This window comes from Chanos chanos, chromosome 11, assembly GCF_902362185.1.
Source record: "Chanos chanos chromosome 11, fChaCha1.1, whole genome shotgun sequence".
Classification (NCBI taxonomy): Eukaryota; Metazoa; Chordata; class Actinopteri; order Gonorynchiformes; family Chanidae; genus Chanos; species Chanos chanos.
In genome coordinates, this window is record NC_044505.1 from 18,450,676 (window position 1) to 18,471,089 (window position 20,414).

The following is a 20,414-nucleotide window of genomic DNA, read 5'->3' on the forward strand; positions in this document are numbered from 1 at the left end:
ACAAAGCCGAGATGAGTTTTTTCATGCACCGATGGTTGGTTCCTGTGTTTTTTAGCTGACATTTTTTCAAGTCAATGGCCTGTGATTGAACATTTGGTGGCAACCTATTAAATGACTTTTAATCTTCTTTTATTTGACCTTGAAACATTTACTTTGATAACACAAAGGACAAAACACCTTTGATACAAAGAAGAGATTGAATACTATGATCGTGGGCTGCAAATGTTTTATTGAAATGTAGAAATACAGACTCATTTCGACTGACACTGCTTATATATACAAGTCTTCACATACTATCAATGATTCTATATAACAGATAAGAGTTTCATATTAGGACTTTTACGGTATAGAAAAAGACTTAAACAGAATATCTGCTTAGACAGTATGCCTTCAGTGTAGACAATGCAGATATCTTTCTCTGGTTTTGCTTGAGTGTAAACCTTGTTACACTGCAACAAAATGATTAAACAAAATAAATAAATAAATAAATAAATAAATAAAATTAAAAAAAAAAAAACTCAATATAAAAAAAAGTCATTTTGCAAACAGAAGAAAGGTTTCTCCTCTACATGGAGTCCTTAGTTGTTCCCTGATGTGCTGAAATGCATGAAAACCTCTTACCACAGAGCACACAACTGTATGGTTTTTCTGTTAAGGTTCTGGAGCAATAGTGCGCTGCCTGGTTAACCTGAGTCTCATGAAAAGCACCAATGTTGTAACGTAATTCTTCTCTCTATTCTGCAGAACTATAGAATTATTGTTTGTTTATTTGTTTTTGTTTTTTTCTGTCTTTTGCAATTACAGGAATTGCAGAACTGCCTGTCACACAAGGAAGATAAGTCGTGGCGTTTCAATAGTAGTGGCAGCGTGAGAACCTCTGAGCTTGCACACACACACACATACACACACACATACACACGTACACACACACACACACCCTGACGCAGATGAGAAAAATCATGAGAGTTGTCTATCAATACTTCCTCTCTTACTTAGCTTTTTGCTGTGAGCCTTGCTGTGCCGTTTCCGCTGTTTGGTGGGGGAGTTCCTTGACTTTGCGGGCTCTGCACCACACCAGTCTACCCCCAATTTCCTCTTTCACACGTTTAGCATCACGATTCTGCTCCAGTTTCACGTTCGAGCTCAGGTGATGAGTCAGAAAGTTTCTACAAAACCACGTCCTCCACAGACTGAAGAGCGAAGTGAACTGGCTCATCCTCTCTCACACACTTTCAAACTCCGCGTCGCTTTTTGTACTACTCACGTATTCTGGTGGTGGGCCTGATGAACCTCAATCTCTCAACTCTTGTTTCAGTAGGCGCTCGAAGTTTTCCAGAGTTTTCTACTGAAGTTTGCTGGCAGGGAGACTGTTAAGCCTACTGGCTCTTTGAGTCCATTTACTTCGTACATATGAGTACACAGTTCACTGAAGGACTTCCACCTGTTCACTGGCTTGGGTGGCAGTCTTCAGAATCAGAATCAGAATCTTTCATTCACCAAGTACTAGGTGTACAAGGAATTTATCTTGGTGTAGGTGCCAACATAAACAAAACAATAAAAAAAGTTTTAAGAAGATACACTATAAAAACATAGAATAGACTGTAGACTTGTCATCTCCTAACAAGAACAATGGCACAACGAGTAAATTTACACCAGAACAAATACATCTTACAGTGATAGCAAACATATTACAAATAACAGTAAATCTATCCCTGTTCCATAGCATCCTAAAACTCAGGTGTCTGTAATTCTTAAAGTATGCTCTTTGCCATCTCAGTGTAGAAGACAACTGCACACTGGAAAACATGGCCTCGAGGTTGCAGCTTGTGTGAAAATGTCTCCACCTCAAGTTGCTTGCGAACCACTTCCTCAATTAGTTTTGTTCTCTAAATCGCTCACGTCTTTCGTGGCGGAGTTCAACATAACATTCATCGCACAGGAGATGATGCTCAAAACTGAAAACGACGGACTTCGATACCTTTGCCCTGAGGGACAACCATCCATTCGTTGTAAATTCCGCAGTTCGCTCTGTGGGCTACATGATGGGGGAAAAAAATGACTCGACAGTCCTAGCTACACGCGTCTACGATGCCTTAAGGTAGATTCGATTAAACACTTCCGTTTTGTGTGTAAAGTCGCTGGTTATACATCATATAGCGTCAACTGATATGCACAGCTGTACAATCTACATCTGCTATAAGCAGCGTGGACAATTCTAAGAAGAAACGATCGATATTTCGGGTTATCACTGTTTCATAAACAGCGTTTATTTTACAGTTCTCCAGTTAGAAAATGACTGAACAAGACGTTAGAGGTGTTAAATTAGTTGCTCACCTCTTTGTTTAACGGTTCGAGCGAAAAGTGCTTTCGTTTCTTGTAATCGTTTGTTCCCATACTGCTTGACAACGGGCTTGCCGGGTAGAGTTTTTTTTTTTTTTTAAATTGTCCGCCCACTTAAAACTTGTTTTTTTTTAGTGGCGACACGTTGACTGGCCAGCTGAAGTCACGACCTAACAACAGGTTTCAGTCTTCTCGTCAAAACCAAATTCCCTGGAAGATATGTGTCTTGTCCATCAAGAATGACAGCTCACGGATCATCCTGGGAAAATCAATGAAAACAATTCACTGCGAGCACATCGTTTACTATCAACATTTACAAATCCACAACCTTTATCCATTCGTCTCAAATGTACGGAGGGCTAGTTGGGTAAAAATAAAATAAAATAAAATAAAAACAGCTCAAAATAGAGAGGTAGGAGAAAAAGCTCAATGCATACTCTTACATAGGAAAAAAGCACTTTAACAGTAATTCCTACTTCATGTAGTGCGAAAGGAAAAAGTATATATAAATAAATATTTGGTCAACAAACCAACTGTTGGTTTTGGAATGAATACATATGTTATTCACCATGACAGAGATATCTTGGCAAAAAAAAAAAAAAAAAAATCACAATAAAAATATCACTTTTCATTACCCACAGTACACTGGATGAACTTGAACAGAACATTTCATGACTGGGTAGTTCAGTCAATGCAACGCGTTGTGTCATGGGCTGTTACAAACTCATTGGCTGTTCAAATGAAGTTTGGGACATCCCTTCTGAACTAGTCTTGGCGCTCAGTAGAGGAGACAGTCTGCTTGAACTTGGACTACCACTTGTTTCTTGAGTGTCAGGCACAGACAGAAAATTATTATCGTTCTGATCCAAGCCGTCTCTGGGACACGCGATGGCGTCTAACGGGGGAGATTCTCGCTGTATGTCCTCTGCTGGCGTCATTGGCATCCCGTGTGTTTCATCTACTTCAGCAGATCCATCAAACAGTGAGGCTTGTAAATGACTTTCCATCAGAGACGCTTCCTGCAAAAGGAAAAAAAAAAAACATTTTCAAAGACATATGTTAAAAATTTCATAAAGGTTCAACATTACATACCAATAACCTGATAATGGTAATGAATGCCACTGCCAGTATTCAGGAACCAAGCTTGCTTATATTGCTTATGTATGTTCCACATTTGTATGTGGAAGGTCTCCAGTACTTCAAATAACAGTGTTGTACATCAAATAACAGGCCGAAGAACTGATTGCGTTTAGACGAATGAGACGTCACAGAGTCACATGACAGCGGAGGCGCGATTTTTTTTTACCTTGGCCCTTCGTCGAAGGTAATCCCTTCGGTTTTGCAGCATTTTATTGCAGCGCACAATGACATCCGCCCTCCTTCCAGATAAATGAGGCAACGCAGAGACAATCTAGAGACAACCACACAGAAAACAAATAAACAAGACGTCGAGGGACGCGTGTTTGGAATCCTCGGTTTGCTTTTTCCATCTGCATTCTGTTTCAAGAAAACACGATTTTTGTCATTGTCGAAATCAGCTGAACTCAAATTAAGCGATGAGCCAAGGAGCCAAACCTTCGCTGTTATTGGACCCCACTCTATGTGTCTGCTGTAGGAAGCGTTTTGCCAGACGTGAAACTGTTTAAGCACTTCTTTCGCCACAACCTGTGATAAAAGACAGAGAGCCCCACCCCCAAACAATAGTAAGGTCATTATCATTAACCTTTGCTTAATCCTCCCAGGGCACATTCGCTTAAATGAAAGGTAATGAAAGGGTAGCTCTACTCACGCTGAACGTGTTCTTTCGGGTTCTGCAACACGTCACTCCTTTGTCTTCCATGGTACATCTGGAAGAGACTTTTGGTCCAATCTAGAGGCAAAAAACACTGTCATAACTCAAATGTTGAAAATAAATAAATGAAATGTATAACACAGCAGGTTTCCAGCAAAATTAATAAACAACACTTAAGAGCAGTATAGGAAACATTCTCACTAGTTCTCTCGGCATTTCCATATTCACCTATACCCTGAGGCTAATATGTCTAGATTAAGGACAAACATTTGACAAACTTATGATCTGAGGCAAAGGTGAACAGATACAATACACATTCAAATCACACTCAATCTGGGAAGGCTCCTCAAAATGCAGATTCTATGTTCCACAGACCCAGGGAAGAACTACATCTGTATTAGTTACCAATACACTTATATTGCCAAGTCTTTTTTTGGCTGCTAGCTTATACAAAGCACTTTTGTATGCACTAGCTGAATGATAATTCAAACTGCTAATCGCTGTTCACATGACCATATTAATAGGATTGGCTAGGAAACGCTAGATGACGAGAGAGAATCAGTCTGGATACAGAGAACAAACACGTCAAACCAGGAACTGTAGGAGAGTAATATACCCTTCAAAACGTTTTGCAAAATTTCCATTTATTTCCAATAAGGCCTATACAGACTCAGACAGCATTCAGCACTAGTACGTGAAATCATCTGATAGTCTAGTTGTCACAAGTTGAAATTTGATCTTTAAAAAAATAAATAAATAAAAAAATTATATAATCACTGCAAAGCACAGTCCAGTCCAGACCCAACAGTTGAAATTTTGTTTTTTTCACCCAGTCACATGTTCACCCAGAATCTAAAGTTGTGTTTGTCAGTTGTTCATGTTTTTGTTGACATAGAACATCCAAAAGGACTTCCTTTCAAAAAAATACGCTCAGAATGGCCACGTACGAGACTACGTGACTTTTGTATCCACGGCTCACACGAGTGTCATCACACTCCCAGACTCCCATTCTTATCTGACGTGCACATATCTGCCATGCTCAGAATCATGTGATGCACTTCAAGATGCCTGTTTTATGAGTGTTACGTGGGGAAGCCCCACATGACATGACCAGTGCAGAGGACATGAGTTGTGTGGGTGTGGCCACTCATGTGACAGAGAGGGTGTGGGAGCATAAGAGGCAACAACAGAATATGTTGTGAGAAGTTGCTAACCCAGTGGTAAAATACTTAGCATCAAAGCAATCAAAACTATTCTCAATATCTGTCACACCGTTTGACAAGAACACGTACACCAAATGACCTCAGAGCAGTCAACTCTAAGTTGATTTATCACCAAACAAAAACTCTCACACATTTATTCAATGAAACATTTTTTTTTATAGAAACACTCCATGAGCAATTAAATATGTCAACAGTTTCCATAAAAGGAAATAGTTGCTAGACAACATTTACAAACAAAACAATCAAACCTTCCAGAATTGCATGATTTCATGACTGACTGATTCATATATTTTCACATCAATTTTAAAAAATATGAGATGAAAAAAACACTTCAGTATTACTGATTCACAGTAACTGTTTATAAACCATTCCTACAGTAAAAGTGATATTTAAGAGCTAACATAAATTTAACCAAAATGACTTATCTTATGTTATAGTTGAAATAAAATCCAAAACTTCCAAATCATAAACAAATGTCTCTTTGAGAGCCCACAGAGACATGCCCAACTTTTTGCAAGACAATCAAGTAACAAAAACAGTTAACATAACGGCTTGACTAATTGAGTTTCAACACGTTTTACACTTCAATTTTGCAAATAATTTCTATAATTTGGGTCTTCTTGAAAAGGTCCGTCTATCATAGTGGTGTCCATGGATGGTGGTGTGAATTCTAACATTGCGTTTAGCATCTTCTTCCTCTCCCTGTAGCTCCTCTGGGCAACTCTCCACCTCTCTCTTCGTCTTCTTCTCTCTCTGTCTGACAGCTTGCTTGCCTGTATGTACGTAATCTTTCCTTGTTGCTTTCTTCTCTGGTAGCTAAAACAGAAATAGACGTTTTCACACAGGGCCACAGGTGGCACACTAATTTTTTTTTTTTTTTTTTACCATGTGTGTTAGATGACAATAGGAAAAAAAAATGACGGAAGGTATGTGGATGACAGTAAACATGCTTATAAAACACATTAACTGGACTACGTTTTACTTTTCGAGACGCTAACTTAGTGAGTAACTGTCGACAGAGTGGTATTCAGTTGCTTAATTACATGTCTAAATGAACATGATTGTGACACTAACACTTATACCTTTCTTTTCGTTTGGCCAGATATTGGGCTCGCTTCACAGGATCAGCGTTAACGCGCTCCCTATGGCGTGCGACTTTCTCTTTGCTTGTTAGAGGGATCTGGAAAAATGTGTAAAATTATTTTATTTTACTTTTTCTTTTCAAAAAAAAAAGACCGCAAATGCATATGTATATAAATACTGAAAGTTGCTTTTACACAGACAAATTATGAATTGCACAAGGGGAGAAAAAAACAAAACAAAACATACAACCCTTTTGTTCAGCACGTATCACTGTGGTATCAAAACTTACAATGGGTTACACCACAATGACATCACAGTACGGTGAAAAAGTATTTGCCTCCCGTGTAATTTTCTGGAGCTTAACTAATATTTTCTGGAATGAATGTCATCAGATCAACGGATGAGTGAACACTTTATTTATTTATAGAAGTTATGCCAAACCCAATGCCCCTGTGTGAAAAAGTAATTCCTCTAGCAGTAGACTGACAGGACCACTGAGGAAATTTAGCTCAGTCTTCCATTGCAGAACTGCTTTAACTCTGTGACATTTGTACCGTAGTGTCTTTTTCCCCCGCATGACCTGCTCATTTGAGGTTCTACTGCAAAATCGCAATGTGGTTGAGGTCTGAGTTTTGACAAGACCATTACAACACCAAGTGTCCTCTTCTTGAACTATTCTGATTTAGACATCCTTCGGTGTTCTGGATCGCTGTCTTATTGTATCCCGACTGCACTTCAGTTTCAGCTCACAGACACATTACTCAAAAATTCTCCTGTAAGATTCTGTAATGCTGGGCAGGATTCATCCCTTCATAAATGAGACAAAAGTAGAACTCTTGATTGTCCCAGGACTTCAGAACATCATCCACTTGCTGTGCTTTTTGCCAAACTCTAGACGAGTATTCACGTTCTCCCTTGGTGGAGCTTTCTGCCTCACTGCCCTGCCTTCAATTCTGTTTTTCCTGGTGTCACTGACAAGAGCCACGAACACTGATCTCGGCTGAGGAGTGAGGAACCTGCAGATCACTGGAAGCTGTAATGATTTTTTTTTTTTTTTTTATGACTTCTTGGTTGATTTTATATCATTCTCTTGCAAAGATTTTGACAGAACAGCCACACCTTGTAAGATTTACCATGTCCCAATACATTTCTTTCCCCTAAAGGACTTCAGAAGGAGATGAAGACTGCAGACATTCTATAGTGAAACCAGCTGTGTTTTGCTAAATTCACTCTAAAAGTTCTAAAAATTTAGTCACATTTCCATCACTCAAGGCTGTTTCAGGAATAAATCAGGCCTGACTGTTTGTAAAGGTATTAAAGCAGCTGACTCTAATTTTGCCTTTAAATAGGTTGGGCTCGCTAAAGGGGACGATACGTTTTTCATATTTCAGCAATCGAATGTGAAAATCAGGCCTTTTTTTTTTTTTCACAGAACATCAGAGAAGCTGCAAATACTTTTCCACAGCACCTTATGGTTACACCACATGACGTAACCACATGAAAAAGTTCTATCAAAATTTACAAAGTAACAACAATCAAAGTTTAAAATGATAAGCCCCCATACAGATCAGGCCACACTATATCTGAATTTTAACATCACAATTCACATTATACTGATATGTCATATTTGTATACCACTTGGCTTCCATACATTTTTGAGATACTGACATATGACATGAAAATGTGTCGACTCGTACGCTGACATATGGTTGGAAAGAGGAAAAAATAGTGCCTGGAATTACATAGAGCATCATACTGATCAGCTCTGTTAATGAGCGCATATGATTTTGAATTTTCAATATGTTCAATCTTACAAAAAAAAAATTTTAAGTCATTTTAAAGATGTCAAGCTTATATGGCCAAATGGCGTCGCAGATACGCAAAAACATGATCTGCTTCCTCATTTACCGTCCCCATCCCCTCAATCCATTGCCACAACAAAGAGGAGGAATGAACGCTGTCAAAGACGGGAAGCAGAACTGAATCTCCCGTCACGTTTACATTCATTCAAAATCATGACTAAAAATCATAAGGAGCCACATTAACACAACACTGAAGTGAACTTCCAAGAATCTGTGGAAGTCAAACAGGATTATGCCTCCTGCATATGAACAACCCTGCTCCTTAGTCAGATTCATTGAAGATATGCTTTCTGCTTTTCAAAGAGAAAGACAAAACCACTTTTGTTTGCCTCTTCAGAGCGACGGAAATAGGTCTGTGTAACAACAGAGCACATGCAAGGAGACCAGCTACGTCATCCCGTTATGAACCAAACACATGCGATTTAGCTACACACATGTCCACATTCAAGGGTCTTTAAGCCCTGGCACCATACACAGGACAAGGCATTCCCACAAGGACATAATAAGAGCCTGTATCTGTCCCAGGCTTTCAGCAGCAGGGATGATTCACACGTGGCAGAAATCAACACTGCCAAAAGCTCTTATGAAAACTGATGACCGTACCACTTGTGCAAAACCAACTTCCACTCCTTCAAATGCATTCCTTGGGGGGAATGAGAATACCCCTATTAACAATCGCAAGAATCCTCCTTCATGCTTACCCGGTACACAGAGGTCAAGTGAAACCGAGAAAGACCCTATATGAAGCACGGCTCACCAACCAGCACGGAAACATCCGGAGCCTCCAACGTTTTTCCATGCCCATATGATCAAACCTGCTCTCCAAAACAGGCCTCCATTAGGCCTTTTCATCACTACACAGGGAGGATGACAAATATCACTCTGTTTTGATGTTGTCATTACCAATCATCATCCAATAACGTACTACAGGAGTGGCATGACTGAGTTAATGAGAAATTGCTTCTGTTGTCAGTCTGCTGAACAGGTGATGCGGCACGGCTAAAAAACGGCGACCTCAGTTTTCAGCCAGGATAAGGCAGGGCATAGGAGAAGCGGTCATGTTAAAAAAAAAAAAAAAAAAATCACCATCTTTTATTGTTTATGTCAGTTAAGGACACAACGCGCATAACTGCTCGAGTTCCGCAATTCCACGCACTGTATTTCTGTGCAAATTCTACGTTCTGCAGTCCAGCGTGAAATTAGCGGTCGTGTCTGAAAAATCGGCATATTCTTTGTAGAAGACATTCTATGATGAAAACTTGGACAAAATGTGTAACTGAGCGGCAAGGGGCATACCTATCATGTCACCCCTCGGAAAACCGTTAAAAAAAACTGTCATTATGTTAAAGGAAATTAAAGTCATTTTTACACCTTTACTCAATTTTCCTAATGTCAAAGTACGTCCAGTGTTTAAAACACAGGTGAAGAAAAGGACATGTTAAAGTAAACGTTTATTTGTGGATGAAGCTAACCCTGTAGAACAGTTTTTTTGTTGTTGTTTTTTTAGCTTAACTACAATTTTGAAATGAAGTGAAAGTGAGAGGGTCACTAGCCTACTTTACGGTGTCATGTCCCTTCACAAGACCGTCTTCGCCAAAATGTCTCGGTATGGCCTTTTCAGGTTAGGCAGAATAACTTCTTGTAGACAAATGCATTAACTATTTTTTACAAATTTATATTTGTCAAACTTGAAATGACCATTTCCAAGAAAAGTTTCCTTATGGGAAGCTAATGTTTAGACAGTTACGCTAAATAACATTCTAGCATAACAAAGTGAGAAAACATTAGGAACGAGGACAATCTAAATTTTATGAACACTGGAAAAAAGATTGTACTGTAAAGTACTGATGTTGCACAGCCGCTGAGTAATGAATCACTACACTACAGTATACCTGACAAAACGGAAGTCACGCGAACTAAACGAATAACACATCTTTGACCCACTCATGTATTAAACCGTAGGTGTATATCAGGTGTCCAAGAATATTCCAAAAAGGTTTGTTGTGTCAGTAAGATTTCCCTATTATCTGTCCCGAGCTACTAACCTAACCCATCGAAATACAATAAGACTTAAAGATGGCTGCAGAAACCGTAATGCCAAGGAGCCAGGCCACCTAACCTTGTCGCGTGTGCCTCGTGCAAAAGTCTAACAACACGTTAGGGGTTGTTTACCTGCTTTTCCACCCTTTCCCACAGTCCTCTGGAGTCTTGAAATGACGACCCTTCTTGGTGGCACCACGTAGGTGTGACCATTCCTTCCTCTTTAATGGGATAAGTGTCTAGGTCGCTTTCCAACTTGATGCTTGGATCCTCGAAGTCCCTTGCGTACTCCTCGTCCTCCGGCAGCGTTGACACCGACTGGGCCGTGCTGTCGTCCGCCACATATGCGCCCTCAAACACTTTAACGTCTGCGTCGTGATCGACGCCGCTTACATCCACCTGTGAGACACTGTTCCTGCGTCCTCCTGGGAGAGTTTCCTCTCTCAAGGCAAATGCACAGTCCTGGGCCGTGCTGTGGGACTGGCGACTCCTCTGTCGCGCGACACGGTCCGCCGAGTTCCTCGGTTCCTCCACGTTGTTGTGGCCTCCCGTGTGTACGTACGCCTCGTCGGTTCCTAAAGTAAACAAAAGGGCCGCAGCTGAAGTTTAAGGATCAACACAAAAAACCCCGACAGATCAGGAACCTGTTCTGCCACGTCTCAATCCTCACCTATGTCGTGAGAGGACCGTCTAGCGGCGCACTGGGAGCACTGGTTCCTGACTTGAAGCTCTCGCTTTAGTGTCTTCACTTCCAACTGGCTGCGCACCATCTCTTCGATCAGGACATTCTTGACCAAATCGGTTATTTCATGTATGGCTGTCTTGAAAACGGTCTCCATGACACTGGAAAGCTCGTACTGAAACCTGATGACCAACGACTCCGACATCTTTGACTTATTTAGTAACTTTTAAACTCACACTCCGCCCCACTCCAGCGGTCCCCTGTAGACTGTAAAAGAAGGTGCGAGAACCGTTTGGCTCAAGGTTTTAAGACATACAGCATACCCAGACCCAGTGCTCGACAAGTAAAAAACCGAGACTAACAGCGATATCCTTTCAACTGCAGCAATACAAGATACATAAATTGACAAGTGCCACTTCTGCAATTGGCATATAACTACAGATTAGTTTGAATACAGAATTCAGGATACTCAGACGTGTCTTGGTACCAGCTAGCTGTCCTCATTATACAGCCATATGAAGTACTGTGCGATTTATTACGTGACATATTTCTAACATACCTTTTTTCAAGTACGCATTTTTACGACCTTATGTCACTTACCTACAGTTGACCCAAAACAAAGGTATCTATCCTGTGTAACTTTTCTCAAGTTAGCTTATACACTGATGCTATTAGCTGACATGATCGGAGTCGCTGGCTTGTCAAAGAAAAACGGATAACTAATTCACTTATGTTTCTGGCAAGTCCAACTACAGCATTTGATTAATGTTAAGAAGTTTAAAGAGCAACGAACAAGGGGAGATAAAATAATTTTCGACGTGTATGTACAGTTGAACGTATTTCTGTTTGCATGGGATAGCCTGACGCAGTACACGTTCCATCCATTTGTACGGATGCCTTGCCAGTCCAAAAAAGGCTCAGTAAAAACCCTTGATACGCGCACTCAAAAGTCGTGTATGCCTGAAATCCTGCCTAGAGGTTCATAGGAAAACACGACATAATCAATAGACACAGCGAAATTAGTTTGATTGTTGAGATATTTTGTGTTGATCTGAAACTTTTGTCTCCATCCCCTTAAATTTATAAGGGAAAACTGTGAACTGTCATCAAGTGATATTCCAGAAAAGATAACCAGTATTTATGAAAAAATGAACATAATAATAAACGCACTTATTTTAGCCTCTCTCTCGGTTACATTACGTATGGCTGTGGTATTCCATTTTAGTGTATGCACTGTAAAGTTCTTGAGAGGTGTAGAAAGGAAATGTTGCGCATTATTGTTGTTCTTTGCAGTTATATGGGTTTTACTGCTACATCTGTTTATGCTGCATTACATTCTCATGAATATGCAGTTTAAGAAAAAATGCATATCCATACACACACACACACTCATACAAGTAATACTGAGTTTCACAAATAAATATTGTTTATTTATGACTGTAAATCATGAATTGTGTTGATTCGTAGTACAGGGCAGTGTTGACCCATCTGTAAATGATATCTTTCCAGGGAGGCATCCTGTGAAATCATGGGAAGAAAAAAAAAAATTTATTAAAAAAAAAAAAAAAATTATATACATACATACATACATACATACATACACACACACACACACACACATATATATATATATATATATATATATTTTTTTTTTTTTTCACTCTATTCACCCCCAAAAAAAGTGTACACATTTGACATTTCCCAGAGTAAGAACACTGATCATGGATCAGTTTTTACCCTCATAAGCTTAAGTAGTACAGTTACAAGTACACGGCAAAGCTGATGGCAGAATATCATTTACTCTGAGACAACTAATACATTTATACACATGTTCAACTACCATGCACACAAATTACCAGCGCGTCAGCATACATAATTTAAACATACTGCATAGTCAACAGAGTTTTTTTTTTTTTTTTTTTTTTTTTTTTTGTAATTGCATGTGATAAATTACCAATACATGATCTCCTGTTTGGTAAGACACAACGGAAACCATTTCAGGAAAGCATTTACCTTGGCCCGTCTCCGAAGGTAATCCCTTCGATTGTGTAGCATTTTAGTACAGCGAACAATCACCTCTGCTTCCATCCCAGACAAATGAGGTAGCGCGGAAATGATCTACATGTGTAAAATCAACCACACAGTCAGTTCTGAGGTTCACATGATCACGATCACATCCACCTCCAATACGAACCTTACATTGCTAGAATCAACAGAGCGAAAATGTGACATATTTGTGCTCAAATGATGAAGGAACTAACCTTTGCTGTTATCGGACCCCATTCTATGTTCCTGCTGTAGCAGGCTTTTTGCCAAACCTGAAATTGTGTAAGTATCTCTCTGGCCACAGCCTGTGCAAGACAAAAAAGGAACAAAAACAACAACAAAAAAACCCAAAATTTATACAGAGAAAAGTAGCAATGTGAAAAGGACTCAAGCCTATCGATTCGACTTTGGAGTACTGTGAAAAGACAACAGTCATTCGAGCGGTTCTACTTACGCTGAAGGTTCTCTGATTGGTTTTGGTGTATCTTTTGCCTTGTTCAGCAGCGGAGTATCTAGCAGGATCCTTCTGACCAATCTACAACATAGAAAGGCATCTCAATACATCGCTCTATTTATCCTTATCTTTTTGAATGAATGCACAAATTAATGTGATACGCAACACTAAGAACCGCACTTTTAAATACTGTTCTGCCATCTGTTTACAAAGCTTCAGTGCTCTGTTAATATAAATTGAACTGAGGGGCAATATTGCAGTGGGGACTACATATAATGATAGCCAGATGGCTAGATCTCATTTTTGTCATCTCTAACTTCAACAGCATTAACCAAAACAATACTAACTGCATGTACTGCTTTGCTAAATGCTATTGAGCTTAGCGGCAATAAAAACGGATCCAAATCAAGATAACACAACCGACAGCTTACGGTAATTAGTGTAATGTGTGGTACCTCAATATTTAGAGTGGCATCAATCAATTGATTATATCTTTGCAATGGAGTTCTAAAGAGGTTTTCTACTGATTTTATAAGATGAACAATGGTTTGTGAACAAGTGCAACTTACTGGCCCCATCAAAATATCAGAAACAAGTTCTATAAGGTGTGTTTATGAAAAAGGAGATCTGCGTTTGTAAGACCGAGGAACATTAAACGCCAGGCGAGTAGAAAGTGATTCATTACATTCATTTACTTCAACAATGAGGCATTCTCAATGAGGCAAGACATATTACACATGAAACATGCCACATCAAATGGTTCACAAAAATAAAATTACTCATTATAACTAAGTGCAAAAAAAAAAAAAAATAACGGTTCATGTGTTAGTCACTGCTCAGGTGTGTGGTCCTTAAACATCTTGAATGCAGCCCCCAAATCAAGTGAAGAATAAGTGTAAACACATGTTAGTCTGTATCCGCGACACTCGTCCTGTAGAGGAAAACCACTGTCACCGGGTTACAGATGCATTGTGGCCACTACAGACGCCAAAATGAATATGGACGGAGAGCATGTCTGAAAACGTTTCTGCAGTTGCAGTATGACGTCTTCTCTCGTTTTTTTCTCCGCTCCATTCAGATTCCAAATACGGTTCAGGGCACGTGACTGTACTCCGGCATACGGTATGGACAATTTAGACAAATGCCATACCAGAGTACTTCTAAAGACCACGTGGCCCGTGTTCTGATTGGCTACAACAGTCTGGAACACAACTGGCTTGTGTCTGTCTGTTCAGCATGGTCCTACAGATGCTCCGGAGAGCATGTGTGCCCCCGCAGCCCCAAAAAAGGTATTAGAGAGCGCACTGATTTGAGTTCACGTTCTCCTCCTTTTTTTTTTTGGGTGGACGTTCTGTCATAACATTACAGTTGACATTTTTAAGTTTTTTTTTTCTCCCCAGAAGGCATCACTGAGCTCTTCCCAGAGCAGATGTGTCTTCTCAGGTGTACTCTCAAATTAAACGCCCGGGTGAACCTTCCACCACAGTAACCACAGCTGTAAACCTTCTCCCTCGTATGGATGTTCTGGTGTTGCTTGAAGTTGCCTAGCCTAGTGAAGCCTTTACCGCAGTACGTACAGACATACGGTTTCTCTCCAGAGTGGTTTCTCTGGTGGATCTTGAACTCGAAATTGTTGACGAAGATCTTATCGCACTGATGGCAGCTGAAAGGATTCTTGCCCTTGTGGATCAGAAGATGAGCTTTGAGGTAACACATGTGTAAAAAGGTTTTGCCGCAGTAGGTACAGTGATGCGGTTTCCCGCCGTGGTTTTTCTCGTGCGCTCTGAGATGTTTCTGCTGAGAGAAATTCTTTGGAGACTGAACGCTGCTACTCGGTTTCTGTCCGGCACAAACCTGCAACGGTGCCACCGGATTCTCTGCGATACGCCTACCGTCGTCTAGCTGGTGTCTCTGAACAACATCGTGGAAACGTGAACCTGATCTCTCTGGTATGCGGCCCAAACCTTGCCCTATAGTATCTGGTTGCCTAAGGTGAACCTCGGTTTTTGACACTGACGTGTCTGACTTAAGTGAACCCTGCCTAAAATCTGGAGTCCTATCGTGTGAGAGCAGAGGGAAGACATCTAGAATGTTCTCTACCTGTGTCTCCTCTTGATTCCAGGGTCCACGGAAATCTCCATGGGGAATGCCGAACATATCGGGAGGGGCTTCGTCGTCTGTGAGGAGGTCATTACACACCGGTATCATTTCTTCCTCTTCTTTAACGGCGACCGGTTCCTTGCTTTCCGATTTCACAGCAGGACACAGTGAAGGAGATGCGATTTTTGGCGTGGAGGTAGAAGTGTACAGTATCCCTGACTGGAGCTGACCACTGTTTAAGTCCATGCTTGTAACATAAGGAGAGTCCACTCCACACGCGTCCGACCCGTCGCCCTGCGTAACTCGAGAGTCACAGAACGTCTCACGGTGCACACCGGCGTCTGGCGCGGATGACAAGTGCCTCTGAAAGACGTGGAGACGATCTTGCGTCGCGGAGTGAGGTCCGGACGTCTGTTCGCACCGAGCGTCTCTCTGCTCATCTTTGTGCGCTTGCGTCGCCGAGTGGAGCAGCGCCTCCTGTTTCTGCATGGAGCTCCACACTTTGTCATTCAGAGGCTGATCGTGTTCTCCCGGCTCCCTGAGGCTCAGGCTAAGACAGAGGGTGTCATCTCCTAAACCGGAGGGCAGAGGAAAAACAGGCTCGTGAGCTGAAGTTGTTATTGCATTTACATCAGTGTTGCGCATCGTTAATCTCAGTCAAGCCTATCACTTAAACATAGTTTAACTCAAAAAAAAAAAAGTACAAATTTGCCTGTTGTTATGGTTGCGCTGACTCTACTCACCGGTGAGTTTCCCTGCTGGGCCGTCCCCCACATTCTCACCGGAGACCCGGGTTCTGCTGCAGTCAGCACATGTGACTGTCTTTCCCCTCTCGCGCTCCCTCTCTTTCAGTTTTCTCTCAGACAGCTGAAGCCTTTGCTTCAGCAGTTCCACTTCCTGTTTGCTGCGTCCAACTTCCTCCAGGAAACTGTCTTCCACAAGCCTGGTAATCTCGTACATGGCTGATTTGAGAACAGTTTCCATGACGACTGACAGCTGGGACTGAAAGGCGAGGATGAGAGCCTCTGACATCGTTATGTCTCAGTAGCAACAGCCCTGACCTTCTGAAGCTGTATACAGGACCGGCCGAGAATTTCTGTTCTGAAAAAAAAAATTGACAGTTTAATAGAGGATCAACAACTAAATTCAACATTATACAGTTAAGTCATGAAATAGCATTATTTAACAATAGAACATTTTAAAACCTGTCCTCACCCGCTATCAAGAGCAAGTTTTATAGGGTTATAAACAAAAAAAGTTCGCGATGAAAACGAAGGGTCGCGCTTAGTTTAGAGATATCTAGTGTTAAGTTCTGTTCTAAATAAGAATTAAGTAGATCTTGCATAACTCTACACAACGTGGTTCGGAGTTTGAATGACAAGGGGAATCTTCGCTTTGTTGATCATTGTTATGATGATGTAGGCATCCCTGCCGCACACTACGGGGAGATAACTGGTTTACGTTATGTTGCTAGTTAGCCACTACATACAGCTTAGCTATGGTAGCTAATCATTGTAAGCATTCTGATATTACGCTGGATATTATATTACACGGATACTATGTTTGCATACAGCCATCATATAGTTCTGGGTAAAACAGAATTCCAATTTCACTCACCAACTCGCTTTATCAGGTTGTTCTCAGCTTACCCGTTATGACAATCAACATCTCTGAGCAGAGGCCCGGATGTTAGCCTTCTACGATTGCTGTCACTGTATCTACAGATACTGCCACCTACTGGAATGGTTGACCCAGGAGGACCAGTTTACAAAACGACATGAAATTGATGTGGGTGCGACACACGACGTTAGCGCGCTCACACCTTAAAGCGGAAATGTTGAGTCAAAATTTAAATATATCGGTGCAACTACAAACCCGTTTTCCCCAAGACAAAACAAATAATATGTAAACGGCTATAGGAATTTCGGATAGAACAGCATCTGCTTCCCCCTATGCGACTCCAACTCTTGAAAAAATAAGTTTCTGAAAAGATTTTATAATAAATGTGAAAAATCGTAAAGCTGTTCAAACATTATTATCATTTCAAGGCAGAGAAGTAAGTTTGTAAGATGCCACGTGATTATCATGTAACACACGAATTGTAGAACGCAATTTTATTATCATTTTAACATAACAAATTTATACACAATGTCCAAGTTAAACAATAACCTATTGTAAATACAAAACAACACAAAACTAACTGCGCGTGATCCAAGACACAGATGACAGGCTGTACAAAAAAAACAAACAAAACAAACAAATACTTCATTAAATAAGTATCTCTGCTCAATATCAAAGAGGAGCAGAGTGAATTCTCTGATGTCTTTTCAGGTTACATTTTTGAGTGAACCTCTTCCCACAGTCCGTGCATATGTATGGTCTCTCTCCGGTGTGGACCCTCCGGTGCGCTTTGAGGTTGCTCAGTTTGGTGAAGCTTCGACCGCACAGGGAGCAGCAGAATGGTCTCTCCCCCGTGTGTGTCTGCTGATGGGCCCTGAGATGACAGAGGTGAGAGAAACCTTTCCCGCACTGACCGCAGCTGTGGGACGTTTTCGCTATGTGATGCCCCAGAGGCGTCTTAAAACCCATCATCTGAGGGTGCAGGGCGCCGATCCGCCTCTCGGCCGCGTAGATTCTCGGCGGGTGCTGGTGAGTCTGAGCTGGTTTCGGCAGCGAGGGGCTCTTGTACGCGGAGGACACCCTGGGGGGCGTGTCGGCGGCGCCTGGGTGCGAAGCCGTCGCGCTCGGGTACCCGAGGACCTTGGCGTTTTTTCGGGCGGGCGCTCTGAGCTGCGGAACGGCTTGCGAGGGAAAGATGTGCGTTTTTACTCTGGACACGGCCAAAGCCACCTGCTCCTCGGCGTGAGGAGGCCTGTCGGCGAGATCCCCGCCCTGAACTTCCACCCTCGCCCTCCTGAAGCCGCCGCGACTGGGCTCCATGTCTATTCCCACCTCTGGGTTCTTCCACTGCGGGGGTACCTCCTCCACCTCCTGCTTAACAGCCAAGGAGTTCAGGCACCTGGATGGCGGATTCACCATCAGAGACTCACCGGGCTGAGAAACATCAGCTTTATCGGGCTTGGAGAGAGAGGATGGTGAGAAACAGTCTGATTTGGAATCCACTGGTGTCTGTCTTCTCGGTGGGGTCCTCTGTATGATCTCATCCACTCCACCAGGTCCCTCAGTCAGGACCTTCAGCCTCTGCTGGTGCTCTGGTTCTCCAGGGTAATACTCAGAACACTCTCCCACACCGTGGTTGAGCGACTCCCCTTGCTCGGTAGGATAGGCGTCCTCTGCGTCTTCACTCTCCACAATTTCCTCCTTCACCAACCCTTTGGGAATCTCCATCTCTGCAGGCTGTAACAGATAACATGCCAGGCTAGTCAGTCAAGCTTCTACTTGTAATCTTGAGACTGAAACTGATGACTGGGTTACCAGAGACTGCCTTTAGCTTAGGTTATCTTAGAAATACTGTTGCTGTCGATGATTTGGTTTGTAACTCTGTCAAAGCTACCTTCAGTTCCCTGTCAGGACTAGATGTGGGTGACTCATGCGCTGTTGTTATGGTTTCTCTTTCACAAGTCCTCCATCCTCCATCAGGCGTCTCCTCCAGCTTTGGAACAAGAAACGTCTCAATTTCTGAAGAGAGAGCGTAAATAAAATGTTAACGTGATCATTTGCGAGTAAAATTCAGAATTTCCTTTGTTCGTGTTGAGAGTCTCACTCACCAGCTGGTGTTCCTGATGCCCGCTCCTGATGCTCTGTCCTCTCGTTTGGGACTCTGGTACTTCCACAATCCGCACACCTCACCACCTTTCCTTTCTCTCTTTCTCTCTCTCGCTCTCGCTCTCGCTCTTTCTCTCTCTCCCTCTCCCTCTCCCTAAATTTGCTCTCGGACAACTGCAGCTGCCGCCTCAAGATCTCGATTTCTTTTTTTCCTCGTCCAACTTCCTCCAGAAAACTAGTTTCCACCAGCCTCGTGATCTCATACATGGCTGATTTAAGAATGGTTTCCATGACACCAGAGAGCTGGGACTGGAACGTAAGGATGAGGGTCTCCGACATTTTTAAAGTCTTTAAGAACCACGTCTTATTAAGTAGGGGATGGGATGCTACAGAACTTGCAACACAACGGGCACAGCAAATTTCTTGGTAATTCAGGAGACGTTAACCGAACGCATTGGATGGGCCTGTCACACAATTTCTTACTTCAAATCCTGGAAGTGCATAGCGCACCACCTTATTACATTTCTTTTTAATTTATATTACAAAATGGTTGATGCGAATCCCCGCAAAGGCTAACTTCATAACATCCATCAGAGCCCCATTAAGCCGGGATAAGTGTGGTGAAAATTCGGCTTCAAATCGTTAAGACCAGAACCTGGGACACGTACAAGAATAGCCTGATTAAATATAATAACTTGCAATTTTGGTGAAAACGCTTTCATAGCAAGCTGTCTAGGTTGATACCGAAGTAGCTTAGATAGCTAGAAAGCTAGAGACAGGCACACATTAAAAAGACGCTCTCAGCAGACCCCAACCACGATCACATAACAGAACTGTCGATACATTATACGCCCGCAAAACAGCGAAACAAATCTACTAAGAATGACCTACTTATTTCTTTACTTAAAGAGAGAAAAAATACACGTACTAATTTATTTTTCAACAAGATTTGAGGTTGCCGGATCAAGGGAGATGAGAATGTTGTTGTCAAATGTGACGTCAGAAGTAGTACGGCGGCCCTGTAGGGTCCGAAATGTTTAAATTCCTCTTACATACGGCCCAAACC

General features: G+C 41.8%; 3 protein-coding genes across 3 annotated transcripts; all 3 read right to left on the minus strand.

The window, feature by feature from the left end:
* Positions 1–3,056: 3,056 nt before the first annotated feature.
* Positions 3,057–11,238, minus strand: LOC115823771 (uncharacterized). Its single transcript, XM_030787799.1, has 6 exons — positions 11,011–11,238; positions 10,473–10,915; positions 4,130–4,210; positions 3,916–4,005; positions 3,647–3,751; positions 3,057–3,359 (listed from the first exon to the last, which is right to left on the minus strand). Exons 1-6 carry the CDS (start codon positions 11,225–11,227, stop codon positions 3,057–3,059), a joined length of 1,239 nt encoding a protein of 412 aa, XP_030643659.1. The 5' UTR covers positions 11,228–11,238.
* Positions 11,239–12,972: 1,734 nt separating this feature from the next.
* Positions 12,973–17,295, minus strand: LOC115823773 (uncharacterized). Its single transcript, XM_030787800.1, has 6 exons — positions 17,240–17,295; positions 16,366–16,723; positions 15,623–16,194; positions 13,523–13,603; positions 13,284–13,373; positions 12,973–13,140 (listed from the first exon to the last, which is right to left on the minus strand). The coding sequence occupies exons 2-6, from the start codon at positions 16,652–16,654 to the stop codon at positions 12,973–12,975; spliced, it is 1,200 nt and encodes a 399-aa protein (XP_030643660.1). The 5' UTR covers positions 16,655–16,723; positions 17,240–17,295.
* Positions 17,296–17,914: 619 nt separating this feature from the next.
* Positions 17,915–19,687, minus strand: LOC115823774 (zinc finger protein GLI4). Its single transcript, XM_030787801.1, has 3 exons — positions 19,351–19,687; positions 19,137–19,261; positions 17,915–18,979 (listed from the first exon to the last, which is right to left on the minus strand). Exons 1-3 carry the CDS (start codon positions 19,685–19,687, stop codon positions 17,915–17,917), a joined length of 1,527 nt encoding a protein of 508 aa, XP_030643661.1.
* Between the last annotated feature and the right edge of the window lie 727 nt (positions 19,688–20,414).